Below are 17,931 nucleotides of genomic sequence, written 5' to 3' on the forward strand. Positions count from 1 at the left end.
CCCTTTATCACACCTTAACATATTTTCAGCACTGTTGGCTGGGCTTAGCTTTTGTTGCATGCATTTCCAAATCCTATAGTTAAAAGGTAAGCTGACAAACAGTTACAGCTTAAACAGAAACCATTAACAGTCTCATTTCAGCACTCCCCTGGCCATCCTTTTGCAGTTACCTTGTCCGTGTGGGTTTACAATTCAGCTTCAGATCTCTGCACTGTGACATTTTAAGGCTTCGCTCATTAATTTTCATGTCACTGTTGTGCTGGTGCGCTCTGGAGCATTGGGAACACGGGTGGCCCTCTGCCTGGCAGCCTCCATTTTCTAATCCGCTTGACTGACATGACGCACAGCCATCATCTGTTAACAACAACCACAGGACAAAATGCTGTAAGTAAAGGCAAGCTTTTCTAGTGCGTTTTGAAAACTACTGCTAGAGGCATGCATATGAAATCAAATAGTAGGACTGCACATGCTTCTATGAATTTTGTTGCATCTCTTTGATGGTTTAATCATATTCTTGACTAAATACATTTAAGCACAAAAACGTATCTAGTTATACACCTATCTATACAAAATCGTACAGGTAACCACAATACAATGGCTAAAGAATGACTCTCTGCATTTACAGGATCACAACTGGCAAACAAAGGTCATCAAGTTCAGGAAATTACATCTTCAATGCAAACCTCACTTGATGCCAAAATACCTTTTCACAGAATAACTGGTGCAACACAGAAGTGAGGGACTCAAAAGGACGATAGAAGTGACAGAGGAAGAGCAGTTGCACAGCGGTAGTTATGTCACTCATGCAAACTACTACTTTTTCCCACTGTCAAGCAGGTATGTTCATACGTAATTTTGTAAACTGCAGGTTCAAGCCCCACCAAAGCTATAACTCACCTGCACAGCAACTTTGTGCTAGCCATGACAATATTACCAGGTTGCCTGATAACCCAAGGAGAAAAAAAAGGCAGTAAAAGATACTGCATTCAGATGATCAACTCACTAATGAGAATATTATCTGGTTGCTTGATAACCTGCCTACTGCCTAAATAAGGAGAGAGAAAAAAAGGCAGTAAAAGATACTGCATTCAGAGGCTCACTCATAAATGCCCGACTTGCTTCCTCATGTTTGACATGCAGTACAGCCTTGATAATTCTCAAAGTGTACCTAACCACTTTCATAGTTATCTTCTTCCTTATCTTAAAATTTGTCTAGATGTCTGCCCAAATATTTTGGATTTTATATCTTCTTCATTTAAAAATAAGCAGACTGCTTCTACAGAAATCCTGTCACCTCTCACACCTCATCTGTTTTAAATAATAGAAACAAAAGGGGGTGTGTCATGCTGTTTCTGCTCAAAACTGTGGTTTAATTAGATCATACCAACTAAGACAGTATACGGTTGTGACATTAGAAAAGGGCAAGCTAACTAGCCCGATGCATGGTCCCATTGTGTCCCTTTCTATTACTACCCATTCGACATTATCCTTAAAGACTGTGTGCTCTCAAAGTCTACTGCTTACGCACAGTTAACCTGTTCTATTACCCACTACTCTTTCTGTAAGAGTGATTCCTAATGTTTATGGTGAACTTTGCACTCAATGTTGTAGGCATGCACCACCACCAACCGGTCTTTCTTCTTGAGCTATATGGCATTACATCACAGGGTCATAGGTGGTTATTACGCTAACAACCACAAGTAGCCATGCATCCCAAATCTCTGAGTGTCTTGTGTACCCCTGTCACATCTCACTTTATCATCAAGTGAGATTGGATTTAGCTCCTGTAATCTATCTTCACACCCCTTTTCTCCCTTTTCTTTAGTACCCTGGGCAATGCAACTTCCTGACTAATGTGATTTTAGCTCCTGTAACCTCTCTTCACACCCCTTTTCTCCCTTTTCTTTAGTACCCTGGGCAATGTACCTTCCTGACTAATGTGATTTTAGCTCCTGTAACCTCTCTTCACACCCCTTTCTCCCTTTTCTTTAGTACCCTGGGCAATGTACCTTCCTGACTAATGTGATTTTAGCTCCTGTAACCTCTCTTCACACACCTTTTCTCCCTTTTCTTTAGTACCCTGGGCAATGTACCTTCCTGACTAATGTGATTTTAGCTCCTGTAACCTCTCTTCACACCCCTTTTCCCCTTTTCTTTAGTACCCTGGGCAATGTACCTTCCTGACTAATGTGATTTTACCTCCTGTAATCTCTCTTCACACCCCTTTTCCTTAGTACCCTGGGCAATGTACCTTCCTGACTAATGTGATTTTAGCTCCTGTAACCTCTCTTCACACCCCTTTTCTCCCTTTTCTTTAGTACCCTGGGCAATGTACCTTCCTGACTAATGTGATTTTAGCTCCTGTAACCTCTCTTCACACCCCTTTTCTTTAGTACCCTGGGCAATGTACCTTCCTGACTAATGTGATTTTAGCTCCTGTAACCTCTCTTCACACCCCTTTTCTCCCTTTTCTTTAGTACCCTGGGCAATGTACCTTCCTGACTAATGTGATTTTAGCTCCTGTAACCTCTCTTCACACCCCTTTTCCCCTTTTCTTTAGTACCCTGGGCAATGTACCTTCCTGACTAATGTGATTTTAGCTCCTGTAACCTCTCTTCACACCCCTTTTCTCCCTTTTCTTTAGTACCCTGGGCAATGTACCTTCCTGACTAATGTGATTTTAGCTCCTGTAACCTCTCTTCACACCCCTTTTCCCCTTTTCTTTAGTACCCTGGGCAATGTACCTTCCTGACTAATGTGATTTTAGCTCCTGTAACCTCTCTTCACACCCCTTTTCCCTTTTCTTTAGTACCCTGGGCAATGTACCTTCCTGACTAATGTGATTTTAGCTCCTGTAACCTCTCTTCACACCCCTTTTCCCTTTTCTTTAGTACCCTGGGCAATGTACCTTCCTGACTAATGTGATTTTAGCTCCTGTAACCTCTCTTCACACCCCTTTTCTCCCTTTTCTTTAGTACCCTGGGCAATGTACCTTCCTGACTAATGTGATTTTAGCTCCTGTAACCTCTCTTCACACCCTTTTCTCCCTTTTCTTTAGTACCCTGGGCAATGTACCTTCCTGACTAATGTGATTTTAGCTCCTGTAACCTCTCTTCACACCCCTTTTCTCCCTTTTCTTTAGTACCCTGGGCAATGTACCTTCCTGACTAATGTGATTTTAGCTCCTGTAACCTCTCTTCACACCCCTTTTCTCCCTTTTCTTTAGTACCCTGGGCAATGTACCTTCCTGACTAATGTGATTTTAGCTCCTGTAACCTCTCTTCACACCCCTTTTCTCCCTTTTCTTTAGTACCCTGGGCAATGTACCTTCCTGACTAATGTGATTTTAGCTCCTGTAACCTCTCTTCACACCCTTTTCTCCCTTTTCTTTAGTACCCTGGGCAATGTACCTTCCTGACTAATGTGATTTTAGCTCCTGTAACCTCTCTTCACACCCCTTTTCTCCTTTTCTTTAGTACCCTGGGCAATGTACCTTCCTGACTAATGTGATTTTAGCTCCTGTAACCTCTCTTCACACCCCTTTTTCCCTTTTCTTTTTAGGACCCTGGGCAATATATCTTCCTGACTAATGTGATTTTAGCTCCTGTAACCTCTCTTTACACCCCTTTTCTTTAGTACCCTGGGCAATGTACCTTCCTGACTAATGTGATTTTAGCTCCTGTAACCTCTCTTCACACCCCTTTTCTCCCTTTTCTTTAGTACCCTGGGCAATGTACCTTCCTGACTAATGTGATTTTAGCTCCTGTAACCTCTCTTCACACCCCTTTTCTCCCTTTTCTTTAGTACCCTGGGCAATGTACCTTCCTGACTAATGTGATTTTAGCTCCTGTAACCTCTCTTCACACCCCTTTTCTCCCTTTTCTTTAGTACCCTGGGCAATGTACCTTCCTGACTAATGTGATTTTAGCTCCTGTAACCTCTCTTCACACCCCTTTTCCCCTTTTCTTTAGTACCCTGGGCAATGTACCTTCCTGACTATTGTGATTTTATCTCCTTTAACATCTCTTCACACCCCTTTCTCCATTTTCTTTAGTACCCTGGGCAATGTACCTTCCTGACTAATGTGATTTTAGCTCCTGTAACCTCTGTTCACACCCCTTTTCCCCTTTTCTTTAGTACCCTGGGCAATGTACCTTCCTGACTAATGTGATTTTAGCTCCTGTAACCTCTCTTCACACCCCTTTTCTTTTTAGTACCCTGGGCAAAGTACCTTCCTGACTAATGTGATTTTAGCTCCTGTAACCTCTCTTCACACCCTTTTCTCCCTTTTCTTTAGTACCCTGGGCAATGTACCTTCCTGACTAATGTGATTTTAGCTCCTGTAACCTCTCTTCACACCCCTTTTCTCCCTTTTCTTTAGTACCCTGGGCAATGTACCTTCCTGACTAATGTGATTTTAGCTCCTGTAACCTCTCTTCACACCCTTTTCTCCCTTTTCTTTAGTACCCTGGGCAATGTACCTTCCTGACTAATGTGATTTTAGCTCCTGTAACCTCTCTTCACACCCCTTTTCCCCTTTTCTTTAGTACCCTGGGCAATGTACCTTCCTGACTAATGTGATTTTAGCTCCTGTAACCTCTCTTCACACCCCTTTTCCCCTTTTCTTTAGTACCCTGGGCAATGTACCTTCCTGACTAATGTGATTTTAGCTCCTGTAACCTCTCTTCACACCCCTTTTCTCCCTTTTCTTTAGTACCCTGGGCAATGTACCTTCCTGACTAATGTGATTTTAGCTCCTGTAACCTCTCTTCACACCCCTTTTCCCCTTTTCTTTAGTACCCTGGGCAATGTACCTTCCTGACTAATGTGATTTTAGCTCCTGTAACCTCTCTTCACACCCCTTTCCCTCCTTTTCTTTAGTACCCTGGGCAATGTACCTTCCTGACTAATGTGATTTTAGCTCCTGTAACCTCTCTTCACACCCCTTTTCTCCCTTTTCTTTAGTACCCTGGGCAATGTACCTTCCTGACTAATGTGATTTTAGCTCCTGTAACCTCTCTTCACACCCTTTTCTCTTTTCTTTAGTACCCTGGGCAATGTACCTTCCTGACTAATGTGATTTTAGCTCCTGTAACCTCTCTTCACACCCCTTTTCTCCCTTTTCTTTAGTACCCTGGGCAATGTACCTTCCTGACTAATGTGATTTTAGCTCCTGTAACCTCTCTTCACACCCATTTTTTCCCTTTTCTTTAGTACCCGGGGCAATATACCTTCCTAACAAATGTGATTTTAGCTCCTGTAACCTCTCTTCGCACCCCTTTTTCCCCTTTTCTTAAGTACCCTGGGCAATGTACCTTCCTGACTAATGTGATTTTAGCTCCTGTAACCTCTCTTCACACCCTTTTCTCCATTTTCTTTAGTACCCTGGGCAATGTACCTTCCTGACTAATGTGATTTTAGCTCCTGTAACCTCTCTTCACACCCCTTTTCTCACTTTTTTAGTACCCTGGGCAATGTATCTTCCTGACTAATGTGATTTTAGCTCCTGTAACCTCTCTTCCCACCCTTTTCTCCATTTTCTTTAGTACCCTGGGCAATGTACCTTCCTGACTAATGTGATTTTAGCTCCTGTAACCTCTCTTCACACCCCTTTTCTCCCTTTTCTTTAGTACCCTGGGCAATGTACCTTCCTGACTAATGTGATTTTAGCTCCTGTAACCTCTCTTCACACCCCTTTTCTCCCTTTTCTTAATACCCTGGGCAATGTACCTTCCTGACTAATGTGATTTTAGCTCCTGTAACCTCTCTTCACACCCTTTTCTCCCTTTTCTTTAGTACCCTGGGCAATGTACCTTCCTGACTAATGTGATTTTAGCTCCTGTAACCTCTCTTCACACCCCTTTTCTCCCTTTTTTTAGTACCCTGGGCAATGTATCTTCCTGACTAATGTGATTTTAGCTCCTGTAACCTCTCTTCACACCCCTTTTCCCCTTTTCTTTAGTACCCTGGGCAATGTACCTTCCTGACTAATGTGATTTTAGCTCCTGTAACCTCTCTTCACACCCCTTTTCTTTAGTACCCTGGGCAATGTACCTTCCTGACTAATGTGATTTTAGCTCCTGTAACCTCTCTTCACACCCCTTTTCTCCCTTTTCTTTAGTACCCTGGGCAATGTACCTTCCTGACTATTGTGATTTTATCTCCTTTAACATCTCTTCACACCCCTTTCTCCATTTTCTTTAGTACCCTGGGCAATGTACCTTCCTGACTAATGTGATTTTAGCTCCTGTAACCTCTCTTCACACTCTTTTTCCCCCTTTGTTTTAGTACCCCGGGCAATGTGCCTTCCTGACTAATGTGATTTTAGCTCCTGTAACCTCTCTTCACACCCCCTTTTCCCCCTTTTCTTTAGTACCCTGGGCAATGTACCTTCCTGACTAATGTGATTTTAGCTCCTGTAACCTCTCTTCACACCCCTTTTCTCCCTTTTCTTTAGTACCCTGGGCAATGTACCTTCCTGACTAATGTGATTTTAGCTCCTGTAACCTCTCTTCACACCCTTTTCTCCCTTTTCTTTAGTACCCTGGGCAATGTACCTTCCTGACTAATGTGATTTTAGCTCCTGTAACCTCTCTTCACACCCCTTTTCTCCCTTTTCTTTAGTACCCTGGGCAATGTACCTTCCTGACTAATGTGATTTTAGCTCCTGTAACCTCTCTTCACACCCCTTTTCTCCAGTACCCTGGGCAATGTACCTTCCTGACTAATGTGATTTTAGCTCCTGTAACCTCTCTTCACACCCTTTTTCCCCTTTTCTTTAGTACCCTGGGCAATGTACCTTCCTGACTAATGTGATTTTAGCTCCTGTAACCTCTCTTCACACCCCTTTTCTTTAGTACCCTGGGCAATGTACCTTCCTGACTAATGTGATTTTAGCTCCTGTAACCTCTCTTCACACCCCTTTTCCCCTTTTCTTAGTACCCTGGGCAATGTACCTTCCTGACTAATGTGATTTTAGCTCCTGTAACCTCTCTTCACACCCCTTTTCCCCTTTTCTTTAGTACCCTGGGCAATGTACCTTCCTGACTAATGTGATTTTAGCTCCTGTAACCTCTCTTCACACCCTTTTCTCCCTTTTCTTTAGTACCCTGGGCAATGTACCTTCCTGACTAATGTGATTTTAGCTCCTGTAACCTCTCTTCACACCCCTTTTCTCCCTTTTCTTTAGTACCCTGGGCAATGTACCTTCCTGACTAATGTGATTTTAGCTCCTGTAACCTCTCTTCACATCCCTTTTACCCCTTTTCTTTAGTACCCTGGGCAATGTACCTTCCTGACTAATGTGATTTTAGCTCCTGTAACCTCTCTTCACACCCCTTTTCTCCCTTTTCTTTAGTACCCTGGGCAATGTACCTTCCTGACTAATGTGATTTTAGCTCCTGTAACCTCTCTTCACACCCTTTTCTCCTTTTCTTTAGTACCCTGGGCAATGTACCTTCCTGACTAATGTGATTTTAGCTCCTGTAACCTCTCTTCACACCCCTTTTCCCCCTTTTCTTTAGTACCCTGGGCAATGTACCTTCCTGACTAATGTGATTTTAGCTCCTGTAACCTCTCTTCACACCCTTTTCTCCCTTTTCTTTAGTACCCTGGGCAATGTACCTTCCTGACTAATGTGATTTTAGCTCCTGTAACCTCTCTTCACACCCCCTTTTCTCCATTTTCTTTAGTACCCTGGGCAATGTACCTTCCTGACTAATGTGATTTTAGCTCCTGTAACCTCTCTTCACACCCCTTTTCCCCTTTTCTTTAGTACCCTGGGCAATGTACCTTCCTGACTAATGTGATTTTAGCTCCTGTAACCTCTCTTCACACCCCTTTTCCCCTTTTCTTTAGTACCCTGGGCAATGTACCTTCCTGACTAATGTGATTTTAGCTCCTGTAACCTCTCTTCACACCCCTTTTCTCCTTTTCTTTAGTACCCTGGGCAATGTACCTTCCTGACTAATGTGATTTTAGCTCCTGTAACCTCTCTTCACACCCCTTTTCTCCCTTTTCTTTAGTACCCTGGGCAATGTACCTTCCTGACTAATGTGATTTTAGCTCCTGTAACCTCTCTTCACACCCCTTTTCTCCCTTTTCTTTAGTACCCTGGGCAATGTACCTTCCTGACTAATGTGATTTTAGCTCCTGTAACCTCTCTTCACACCCTTTTCCTCCTTTTCTTTAGTACCCTGGGCAATGTACCTTCCTGACTAATGTGATTTTAGCTCCTGTAACCTCTCTTCACACCCCTTTTCTTTAGTACCCTGGGCAATGTACCTTCCTGACTAATGTGATTTTAGCTCCTGTAACCTCTCTTCACACCCCTTTTCTTTAGTACCCTGGGCAATGTACCTTCCTGACTAATGTGATTTTAGCTCCTGTAACCTCTCTTCACATCCCTTTTCTTTAGTACCCGGGGCAATGTACCTTCCTGACTAATGTGATTTTAGCTCCTGTAACCTCTCTTCACACCCTTTTCTCCCTTTTCTTTAGTACCCTGGGCAATGTACCTTCCTGACTAATGTGATTTTAGCTCCTGTAACCTCTCTTCACACCCCTTTTCTCCCTTTTCTTTAGTACCTCGGGCAATGTACCTTCCTGACTAATGTGATTTTAGCACCTGTAACCTCTCTTCACACCCCTTTTCTCCCTTTTTTAGTACCCTGGGCAATGTATCTTCCTGACTAATGTGATTTTAGCTCCTGTAACCTCTCTTCACACCCTTTTCCCCTTTTCTTTAGTACCCTGGGCAATGTACCTTCCTGACTAATGTGATTTTAGCTCCTGTAACCTCTCTTCACACCCCTTTTCCCCCTTTTCTTTAGTACCCTGGGCAATGTACCTTCCTGACTAATGTGATTTTAGCTCCTGTAACCTCTCTTCACACCCCTTTACCCTGGGCAATGTACCTTCCTGACTAATGTGATTTTAGCTCCTGTAACCTCTCTTCACACCCCTTTTCTTTAGTACCCTGGGCAATGTACCTTCCTGACTAATGTGATTTTAGCTCCTGTAACCTCTCTTCACACCCCTTTTCTCCCTTTTCTTTAGTACCCTGGGCAATGTACCTTCCTGACTAATGTGATTTTAGCTCCTGTAACCTCTCTTCACACCCCTTTTCTCCCTTTTCTTTAGTACCCTGGGCAATGTACCTTCCTGACTAATGTGATTTTAGCTCCTGTAACCTCTCTTCACACCCCTTTTTTCTTTAGTACCCTGGGCAATGTACCTTCCTGACTAATGTGATTTTAGCTCCTGTAACCTCTCTTCACACCACTTTCCCCCTTTTCTTTAGTACCCTGGGCAATGTACCTTCCTGACTAATGTGATTTTAGCTCCTGTAACCTCTCTTCACACCCCTTTTCCCCTTTTCTTTAGTACCCTGGGCAATGTACCTTCCTGACTAATGTGATTTTAGCTCCTGTAACCTCTCTTCCCACCCCTTTCTCCATTTTCTTTAGTACCCAGGGCAATGTACCTTCGTGACTAATGTGATTTTAGCTCCTGTAACCTCTCTTCACACCCCTTTCTCCATTTTCTTTAGTACCCTGGGCAATGTACCTTCCTGACTAATGTGATTTTAGCTCCTGTAACCTCTCTTCACACCCTTTTCTCCCTTTTCTTTAGTACCCTGGGCAATGTACCTTCCTGACTAATGTGATTTTAGCTCCTGTAACCTCTCTTCACACCCCTTTTCTTTAGTACCCTGGGCAATGTACCTTCCTGACTAATGTGATTTTAGCTCCTGTAACCTCTCTTCACACCCTTTTCTCCCTTTTCTTTAGTACCCTGGGCAATGTACCTTCCTGACTAATGTGATTTTAGCTCCTGTAACCTCTCTTCACACCCCTTTTCTCCCTTTTCTTTAGTACCCTGGGCAATGTACCTTCCTGACTAATGTGATTTTAGCTCCTGTAACCTCTCTTCACACCCCTTTCCCCCTTTTCTTTAGTACCCTGGGCAATGTACCTTCCTGACTAATGTGATTTTAGCTCCTGTAACCTCTTTTCACACCCTTTTCTCCCTTTTCTTTAGTACCCTGGGCAATGTACCTTCCTGACTAATGTGATTTTAGCTCCTGTAACCTCTCTTCACACCCTTTTCTCCCTTTTCTTTAGTACCCTGGGCAATGTACCTTCCTGACTAATGTGATTTTAGCTCCTGTAACCTCTCTTCACACCCCTTTTCTCCCTTTTCTTTAGTACCCTGGGCAATGTACCTTCCTGACTAATGTGATTTTAGCTCCTGTAACCTCTCTTCACACCCCTTTTCTACCTTTTCTTTAGTACCCTGGGCAATGCCCTTCTTGACTAATGTGATTTTAGCACCTGTAACCTCTCTTCACACCCCTTTTCTCCCTTTTTTTTAGTACCCTGGGCAATGTACCTTCCTGACTAATGTGATATTTTGACCCACTGGGTCACCAGAGCAGAGCACAGTACTTCCCCCTCCCAACTCCAGTCTGATCAGGAAGTAAGAGACGAGAAGTACAACCTCTATATTCCTGAGCTGCTTCTGCCACGTCAAGGCCTTTTTCTTCATCTCTGTGTTTTTTAGAATCACTCCTCCTAGTTGACATTTTACTCCTCTAGTTTGCTTTCCACTTCAGGATTAATGCAACCTTAATACTTCTCTGCTGTCACGGCCACACTAAGGTCTCTTTCTCGTTCTGTGCTTTTTTAGGGACACACCTCCTTGTTAGTATTCCATTTTGGGAGAACCAGAGCCCAAGAAAAGTCATTTACACTTCCTTGTACTTAAGCTTAGATGCCACTTCCCAGCCCACCTTAATGATCTCTTCATGTCCTTTTGTAAGCTTGATTCTCCATCCTCCACTGTCCTTTCTTGGGCTGAGGAACTAAGCCCTCCCATCCCACCACATACAAAACTCCAACAGGGCTGCGCATTTCAGCAATTTACTGTTATTATACAATAACCATGTTACAGTTTTTTCTAAGCTTTTTTAATTAAAGAAAAGTCTTAACTTTGCTAGGTTACTACTAACTTACTTATTCAGTTTAGGAACAAATACAGCAGTATGGCAGACCTAAAACCTAAAAAGCCATTACATTGGAACTTTGACTTTCATGATGTATTTTACCTCCCATGGTGAAAGATATGCAGTGAGTGTAGGTAAATGCATGCATGCATGCATTCACTCATCTGTAAATGTATATCCACTTACTTGGTGCTTAATTCAAGCTCCCAGCCTCCACTACAGGCCACCAGTCAGTGCAAAAGTCCCCCAGCCAGCTAGGTCACGGGTACCTAGGGTGACAATGTCACAGACAAGATAATCACTTTCTGTAAATTAGGCCTTGTCTCTAACTTATTTATTGGCTTAATGAATTTTTTCTTCCACTGGTGAAAAGCATCCCTACCACATAAGTTTGCAGTAACATCAATCTAAACAACAGAAATTAATTTTATAACAAAAACTTCTCAAAGTCATCAGTAAAATCAAATGTTCAATTAATACTTCACTGTGTTCATTATCTGACTGGTACATTTTTCTTCTGTAAACGTTTTCACTCTGTGCCTGCCAGACACTGATCCTCATCCTACGGATCATGAACCCATTTCCTGTCCTGTAGTGGGTAAACCCAACAAGAAGGCAAGAACCAACCAAAACTGCTGTCATCCAGGCAGCCATGGATGTGGATTGTGTCCTTGTCTGCATCCCAACAATGAGGATCTAGTGAGACCCTAATCCTGCTTCTAGTGGCCATGGTGAGCACTTGCATCACCAAAGAGTGTCCTACTTATACTCTCCTTTCATATCCTTGCTTCCACCCACATCCTTATAAGGACTACTGTCATCTGCTTGTGATCACCTGCTCATATCCTCCAGTCCTGCCTTTTGTGTACCACTGTTTGTATTCTGGCAATCTGCTTACTGAAACCACCACACCGTCCCCCACGACACATAAGCAGGCATCAGCTGCTATTTAAACCCGGACCTTCTGAGTCACTGTCAGGGCTTTTTCCCCTCAATATCATATAGCTGGGTTAAGTAGCACTTTTGCTAGGTAGGACTCGTTTTACCCACTGCAGGAGGAATAAGATAACCAGTGATAATACCAGGATGTTAGCCACTTACCACTAGACCTCCTTCTTTTAGTCAGTTTATCAAATAAGACATGGTGTTCACAGCTAGCTGTCAGCTGCTTGGCTGTTCTGTGTTACAGCATATCCCCGAAAATGCAAAATTCTGCATTTCAGTTGACATGGTAGTGATTCTAAGGCATTCAATTTAACAGCTTTAATGTGGTTATCCTTTCACTGACCAACTTTTAAAATAAATAAAAAGTACTATGACGTACAAAACATAAATGCAAAGCATATTCTTGGCATCTACTGAATGCTTACAAAATCAGAAAATCTACACTTGGGGATGCTTACAAACAAATTATTGGCTGCCTTTTAGACTGCGTTCAATCAAGTCAGCATAACAAATGGCATTACATTGCCATATGGGGCTTATTCCTATTTGACCCATTGAATCTTAAAGCAAAGAATACTTCAGTGAGGATGGCTGCAAACATACAAGAAGGAACATTTTAAATCAGATGCATATTAACAGACTTTTTGGGGACAATGTCACAAAGGCATTCATGCATACCTAGCAGATTATATAAAATGCGTCTCTGTTCCAGAAAAATGTCATGTGCTATAAATGTGTTGGGATACCTATGCCCCAAATGCCTACCTCATTGTAGTCACGTGGCCGACAGCAAGCAATGCAAAAGCAGGAATGATTCGTTCATATTCTTGAAGCTATGTGACCTTGCTGCTTACAGTACCTTCCATGGCAATAACAAAGGAATAATAAATACCTTGGCTAATTGAACATGCTTTTTACATTTGTGTGGTAAGACACAGCAACACAGCAATACACTCTACCCTTTCATACTTCTGTGTTGTTTCTGCAGGCTCCTATTCAACCAATGCCACAGTACACACAGACCACCCATTGTGGGCTCCACAAATACCCCAGGTATGACCCATTATCTGGGCAGGTCCTCATTCTCTGAGGTAACTACACATTATAGCTGGTCTGGGACAAAATGGCAGAAGTTACTTGGTTCAAGTTGTTGAGCAACAGCACAGGAAACCACAGTGGATCTTTTATCAAAGCTACAAACAAAATGGCTCTACACAACACAGAGTAGTGCTTGTTCTGCCACAAATACTCATATAACACTTCCGACATTCTATCATACACACCCGGTCCTTCATTTTACATGAAATGTTTAAGTTGTATACAAAAGTAACAAGTTTCAATTCATATGGCCTTTAGATACTTCCACCCTGAATGAAGTATGAACTTCCAAGCCTCTCCCTCCCACCAAAACAAGGAGGGCTCTTCCAAAACAGAAAACAACTAATTCACTCGCAGTAGTTTGCTATAACGATCTGCAAACAAGCTATACCCTGAAAAACTTTGATCCTTACTGTGAGACTCTGGTAAAGTCAGGATTTCTTGGACTATTCCTAAAGCCAGGTAGTTAAAGAGTAAATTAAGTAAAGAAAACAGTTGTTTCCAGTTTTACAAAAAGCAGCAGCAAAAGAAACTGATTCCTCTGACTTGAAACTTCACATGCTCAACATAACAAAAGCATCATTACTGCTACTCAAAAGAAAAGAAAATAAAATGCGACTTACAAGGAAATGTAAATATCCCACCCAATTTTGCATTCATGGATTTATTTTCACATCTACTAAAACACAATTATGTGTGGTCATGTGTATACTTCTCTAGAGGGATGAACATAAAGCACAGAAACAATTTCCTTTGCTGACAGCTGGACCTATGCTTTGACACCTGATAGCTTAACAGCATGAGCTGAAAAGAACAGACTCACTCTCACAAACTGAAAATGTTAAACAAATTTGCTTCTAGAGTCCAGGTACACATATGATTTTGAAAGGACTTCCGTATAACAGAAAAAATGTACTATTTAAATGCTTTCTGAAAACAATTAAATGAATGCCAAAAGTGGTAGGTGTTCTCCAGCAATGGTCTAAGTGTGCAAGCAGTGTTGAAGAGATAAACTCAATCACATGGACATTCTGTAAGCCCATAGTCTGCCTTCCCCTGTCCACTTGTCCATTGTGCCAATGGGTACTAACACCACCACCCCACCTCCATATAGCTCAGAGCAAGGACATAAGAAATCCTGACTGACAGCTTCCCCTCAACAAAAGTGAACCCCCTGCCATATTCCTCTGTACTTTCCAAGGAAGAACGCAATGCAGGTTAATGACCACCGGAGGAGGGTCTAGGACTGGCAAATGACCAGAAGGAAAAAGAGACAACATTTCCAGGAAATTAACATTTTTCTTTAATCTCTTCTAACATCAATCATTCTCCTTCTCCTGCAGGATACACCAAAACAGTAATTAACACACTGGAAGTGGAAGCAGGAGGTTCACATCTAAAGAAGATTATGATGCTGCAACCTGCAAAAGCATACAGCTGTAATTCAGGTCGCTTCATGCAGGGTGCAATAAATGACTTGCATTCAGACATTTGACTTCTTTTTCAGTTTTTTCAAAAGATTAATTTTTACAGAATCGCTAGAAGCATTCCCCAATTCTGTCTTCTAACCTCTGTAAGAACATAAAATCCAGTGCAGGTCTCACACAATGATTTTACAGCACTTTGGTGGTGTTCCTAGGCTCTTGCATGTTTGTTACATAATGCAGAAAATACGCAAATTAAAAGCATCAGGACATTTATAGAATAGAAAAAATCTGCAAAATTGTACCTAAACGTCAAATATAATTTTTACTCAAAATTTTTTTCACAGAACCAGTACAGAACAGTAACGCAATCTGAAGATGCTGACTTACATCATGCAAGCCTACAGGGTACTTGCCATACACACACACACACACACACACACACACACACACACACACACACACACCTTTCTTTTTGTGTTCCTACTCACTGTTAGTACAATGTATGCTTTTGCTGGAAACCTACTGTCCTAAATAAAAAGCATTAACTAAAACCACTAAATATAATACAATGTGTTTAGTAGAAAATGTAGCAAGAGACAGACAAAATGAACCAGCATGGTAAAACTAAAAGAATCCTACAGATCAGCTTTCTTTTCCCCTTAAAGCCATATGCATACGTTATACATCACATGCGGTTTCTATGGAACTGATTTTTTTTTCTTCTTGATTACTTATACAGAGTAAATATAACATTTCAACAGTAATGGAGAAATAGATAGCACAGCAATGCTAAAACTGATTACAACAAATAAATAAATAAAAAAATTACAAGCCAGCCTGCCAAATTGCAACAAGTAACCCTACCAACCCCACCCCCACTGCCCTTTCTATTTCTCAGTGCTGTCACCCTGAGTGACCTCAGGCACTTGCTTGATCTACATCCAAAGCCAGCAAATATTTTGACCTTCAAAGTTCAGGCCAGCAATGATTATTTTGTAGCTTTACAGCCCTTTCTGAAAAACAGCACTTGTTTTTTGGTAGCCCACCGAACCTCACTCGTGTTACGTTTTCAGCCTCATGACTGCAGACTCATATATATTAAACAAAAACATTTATTTAGTTATTTTCATTTGTTGACTATGTGAAGGCTGGTCGAAAGGTCCTTTTCAAGCATTGTCTTGGCCAAAGGCAAGAAATACAAACAATGCAAACACATACATGAAACATAAAACAAACTGCACAATTTTATCAATACAGTGCACCAGATCCATCCATTGTCTGTGCAGTTTTGGTCACAACTGCTCTCTATATACTTTTTGCAAGATCTGTCTTAAAGCATTCTGGACTGCCTATAAGCTTTCCAAACTGAAGAATCCACTACTGATATCACTTAACTGTCAAGACTCCCACAGAATGTCCAGATTTCTGCTGCATTTATTTGGCCTATTCCTCAAAACATTTGTGGTTTTCTGTCAAATCACTGAGGACTGAAGTCACACAATAACAACATATATTTCATTTTCAGAATTCATATCCTTCAGAAAATGCATGCCAAAACAAACCCTGTTATGCTAGAAACTTTCTAAGTTTATAAGAGCAATATTTGAATCTGTCCCTATTTTTGGGCCTTTGCCCCCCATTATTTTAAGCTTTGTTCAGATATCTTAAGAGGTTGAGAGGTATGCCAATACTGCAAAAGCAGCTTCAGAAAATGTGCACAACATGACTAGGGCTGCCCTTTGTAAATGCAGCTTTACACATCTCAGTACCATCCACAGCTTATGGAAAACAGCCCTAAACTACTTCAACATATGTAACGATGCCAAATCAGCTTTTGTACACACCTGAGTACCATCTGTGACTCATTAAAAAGTGCAGTTGTGTACACTTACCATAAATGTAGATGCTCGAGTGTATTCACTGTTGCAGTCATTACAATTGGGTTATCCTGCTGGCAGGCTACACTCAGTCGGCCTGAATTCCAAAGTCTAGGTCTGGCGTCGGTTGCTGTCGCCTCCTCCCTGACGTCAGTGCGCCAGGGGTATAAAAGATGCAGCCGACGTCATTTTCTTCAGTTTTCCTTGCCCGAGATGTCAGGTACCCCCAATAAGGTTGGCTAAAAATATGTCAATAAAACATACATGCACCAAAGTATATATTTTGCCTTCATCTAGAAGCAAATACACCACATAGGTTGTATAGAATAGAGAAGTACAGATAAGTTCCAGCAAAGAAATGGGGGATGGCGGGTGGGTAACCTGGACTGCAACAATGAATACACTCGAACATCTACATTGATGGTAAGTGTACACAACTGTACTATGTTCTTCGTGTTTCACTGTTGCAGTCATTACAATTGGGTTGAATCCCAAAGCTAAGGTTGGGAGGCTGGAGCTAAATAGTATTAGGTGCGGCTATTAGGCCCTGCAGAACTGCAGTGGCAAAGCCTGCCCTGGATTTAGAGTAGAGTGGTAAGTGGTAGTGCTTTGTGAAGGTGTGCACTGAACTCCAAGTAGCAGCCTCTAAAATGTCTTTGGTTGGTACTCCCCTGAGGAAGGCTGCTGAAGTGGCTGCTGCTCTGGTTGAATGTGGCCTAATGCCCTTAGGTACTGGCTTGCCATGTTGTGAATAGCAGAAATGAATGCAGTGGCCTATCCACTTTGAAATAGTCTGCTTTGAGATAGCCTTTCCTTGTGATCCTGCAGCAAATGCCACTAGTAATTGCTCTGTCTTTCTGAAAGCTTTGGTTCTGTTCAAATGAAGCGTAGCTGTCTGTGTATGTCCAAAGAATGCAGAATTCTCTCCCCCTTATTCTGTGGGCTTGGATAAAAGGTAGGCAGATGAATAGTTTGGTTAAGGGCCACACTGGACACTACCTTAGGCATAAATGTCAGGTTTGTCCTCAGAGAAACCCTGTCTGGATAAAAAATGATAAAAGGTTCCACAGTCATGAGTGCATGTAGCTCTGAGACTCGTCTTGCAGAAGTTATTGCTAGGAGCAGAGCTGTTTTCCAAGATAAAAACTTTATATCAGCTGTAGCGGCTGGCTCAAAAGGAGGCATGGTGAGTTTTCCAAGCCATAATTGAGGTCCCTTGCAGGTATTGGTGATCTCCTTGGAGGCCTTAAATTTTTGGCCCCTCTGAGGTACTGCCTTAATAAAGGATGAGAAAAAATTGGTGGCTCTGTATTGTAATAAGCCAAAATGGCAGAGGCATGAATTTTTATAGATGAAAAGGATAGGCCTTTGTCCAACATCTCAGTCAAGTATTGCAAAATCTGAGGAATATTTGGTACAGCTGTTTCAATTCCTTGTGCCTGGTTCCAAGCACAGAATCTCTTCCATTTTCCAGCATAGGATTTTCTAGTCCTAGGCCTCCTGGCCCCCAAAATGACATCCATCACCGCTTTAGTGAGAGGTGTGTTTTGTAAGACTACATTATCTGCCATGCTGCCAG

General features: G+C 42.1%; 1 protein-coding gene and 2 long non-coding RNA genes across 18 annotated transcripts in view; all 3 read right to left on the reverse strand.

Annotated features, from left to right (window-relative positions):
* The window catches only part of AHDC1 (AT-hook DNA binding motif containing 1), a 1,805,436-nt gene that overhangs the window by 357,312 nt on the left and 1,430,193 nt on the right, over positions 1–17,931 (reverse strand). For all 5 annotated transcript variants that reach the window (XM_044084484.1, XR_006366341.1, XR_006366343.1 and 2 more), the window contains one exon: positions 171–354. In XM_044084484.1, the coding sequence (XP_043940419.1) occupies positions 171–354 (184 nt within the window). The remainder of the gene's footprint in view (positions 1–170; positions 355–17,931) is intronic.
* On the reverse strand, positions 1,811–5,769 carry LOC122812199. Of its 5 annotated transcripts, none has more exons than XR_006366369.1 (4): positions 5,097–5,769; positions 3,527–4,187; positions 2,252–2,368; positions 1,811–1,926 (listed from the first exon to the last, which is right to left on the reverse strand). It is a non-coding gene; the product is annotated as an uncharacterized LOC122812199 (long non-coding RNA). The 5 variants fall into 5 exon arrangements; XR_006366367.1 differs by lacking the exons at positions 1,811–1,926; positions 2,252–2,368 and adding an exon at positions 2,390–3,410 and having other exon boundaries at positions 3,654–4,187; positions 5,097–5,445; positions 5,526–5,769; XR_006366364.1 differs by lacking the exons at positions 1,811–1,926; positions 2,252–2,368 and adding an exon at positions 2,390–3,410 and having other exon boundaries at positions 3,654–4,201; positions 5,526–5,768.
* LOC122812177 lies at positions 5,959–10,569 on the reverse strand. Of its 8 annotated transcripts, none has more exons than XR_006366355.1 (7): positions 10,175–10,565; positions 8,977–9,191; positions 8,284–8,586; positions 7,240–8,125; positions 6,717–6,832; positions 6,424–6,641; positions 5,959–6,012 (listed from the first exon to the last, which is right to left on the reverse strand). It is a non-coding gene; the product is annotated as an uncharacterized LOC122812177 (long non-coding RNA). The 8 variants fall into 8 exon arrangements; XR_006366354.1 differs by lacking the exon at positions 5,959–6,012 and having other exon boundaries at positions 6,370–6,641; positions 8,284–8,433; positions 8,517–8,586; positions 10,175–10,556; XR_006366356.1 differs by lacking the exon at positions 5,959–6,012 and having other exon boundaries at positions 6,370–6,641; positions 8,284–8,391; positions 8,550–8,586; positions 10,175–10,553.

The sequence above is a fragment of the Protopterus annectens genome, chromosome 1.part1, assembly GCF_019279795.1.
Source record: "Protopterus annectens isolate FY-2018-M chromosome 1.part1, PAN1.0, whole genome shotgun sequence".
Lineage (NCBI taxonomy): Eukaryota > Metazoa > Chordata > Ceratodontiformes > Protopteridae > Protopterus > Protopterus annectens.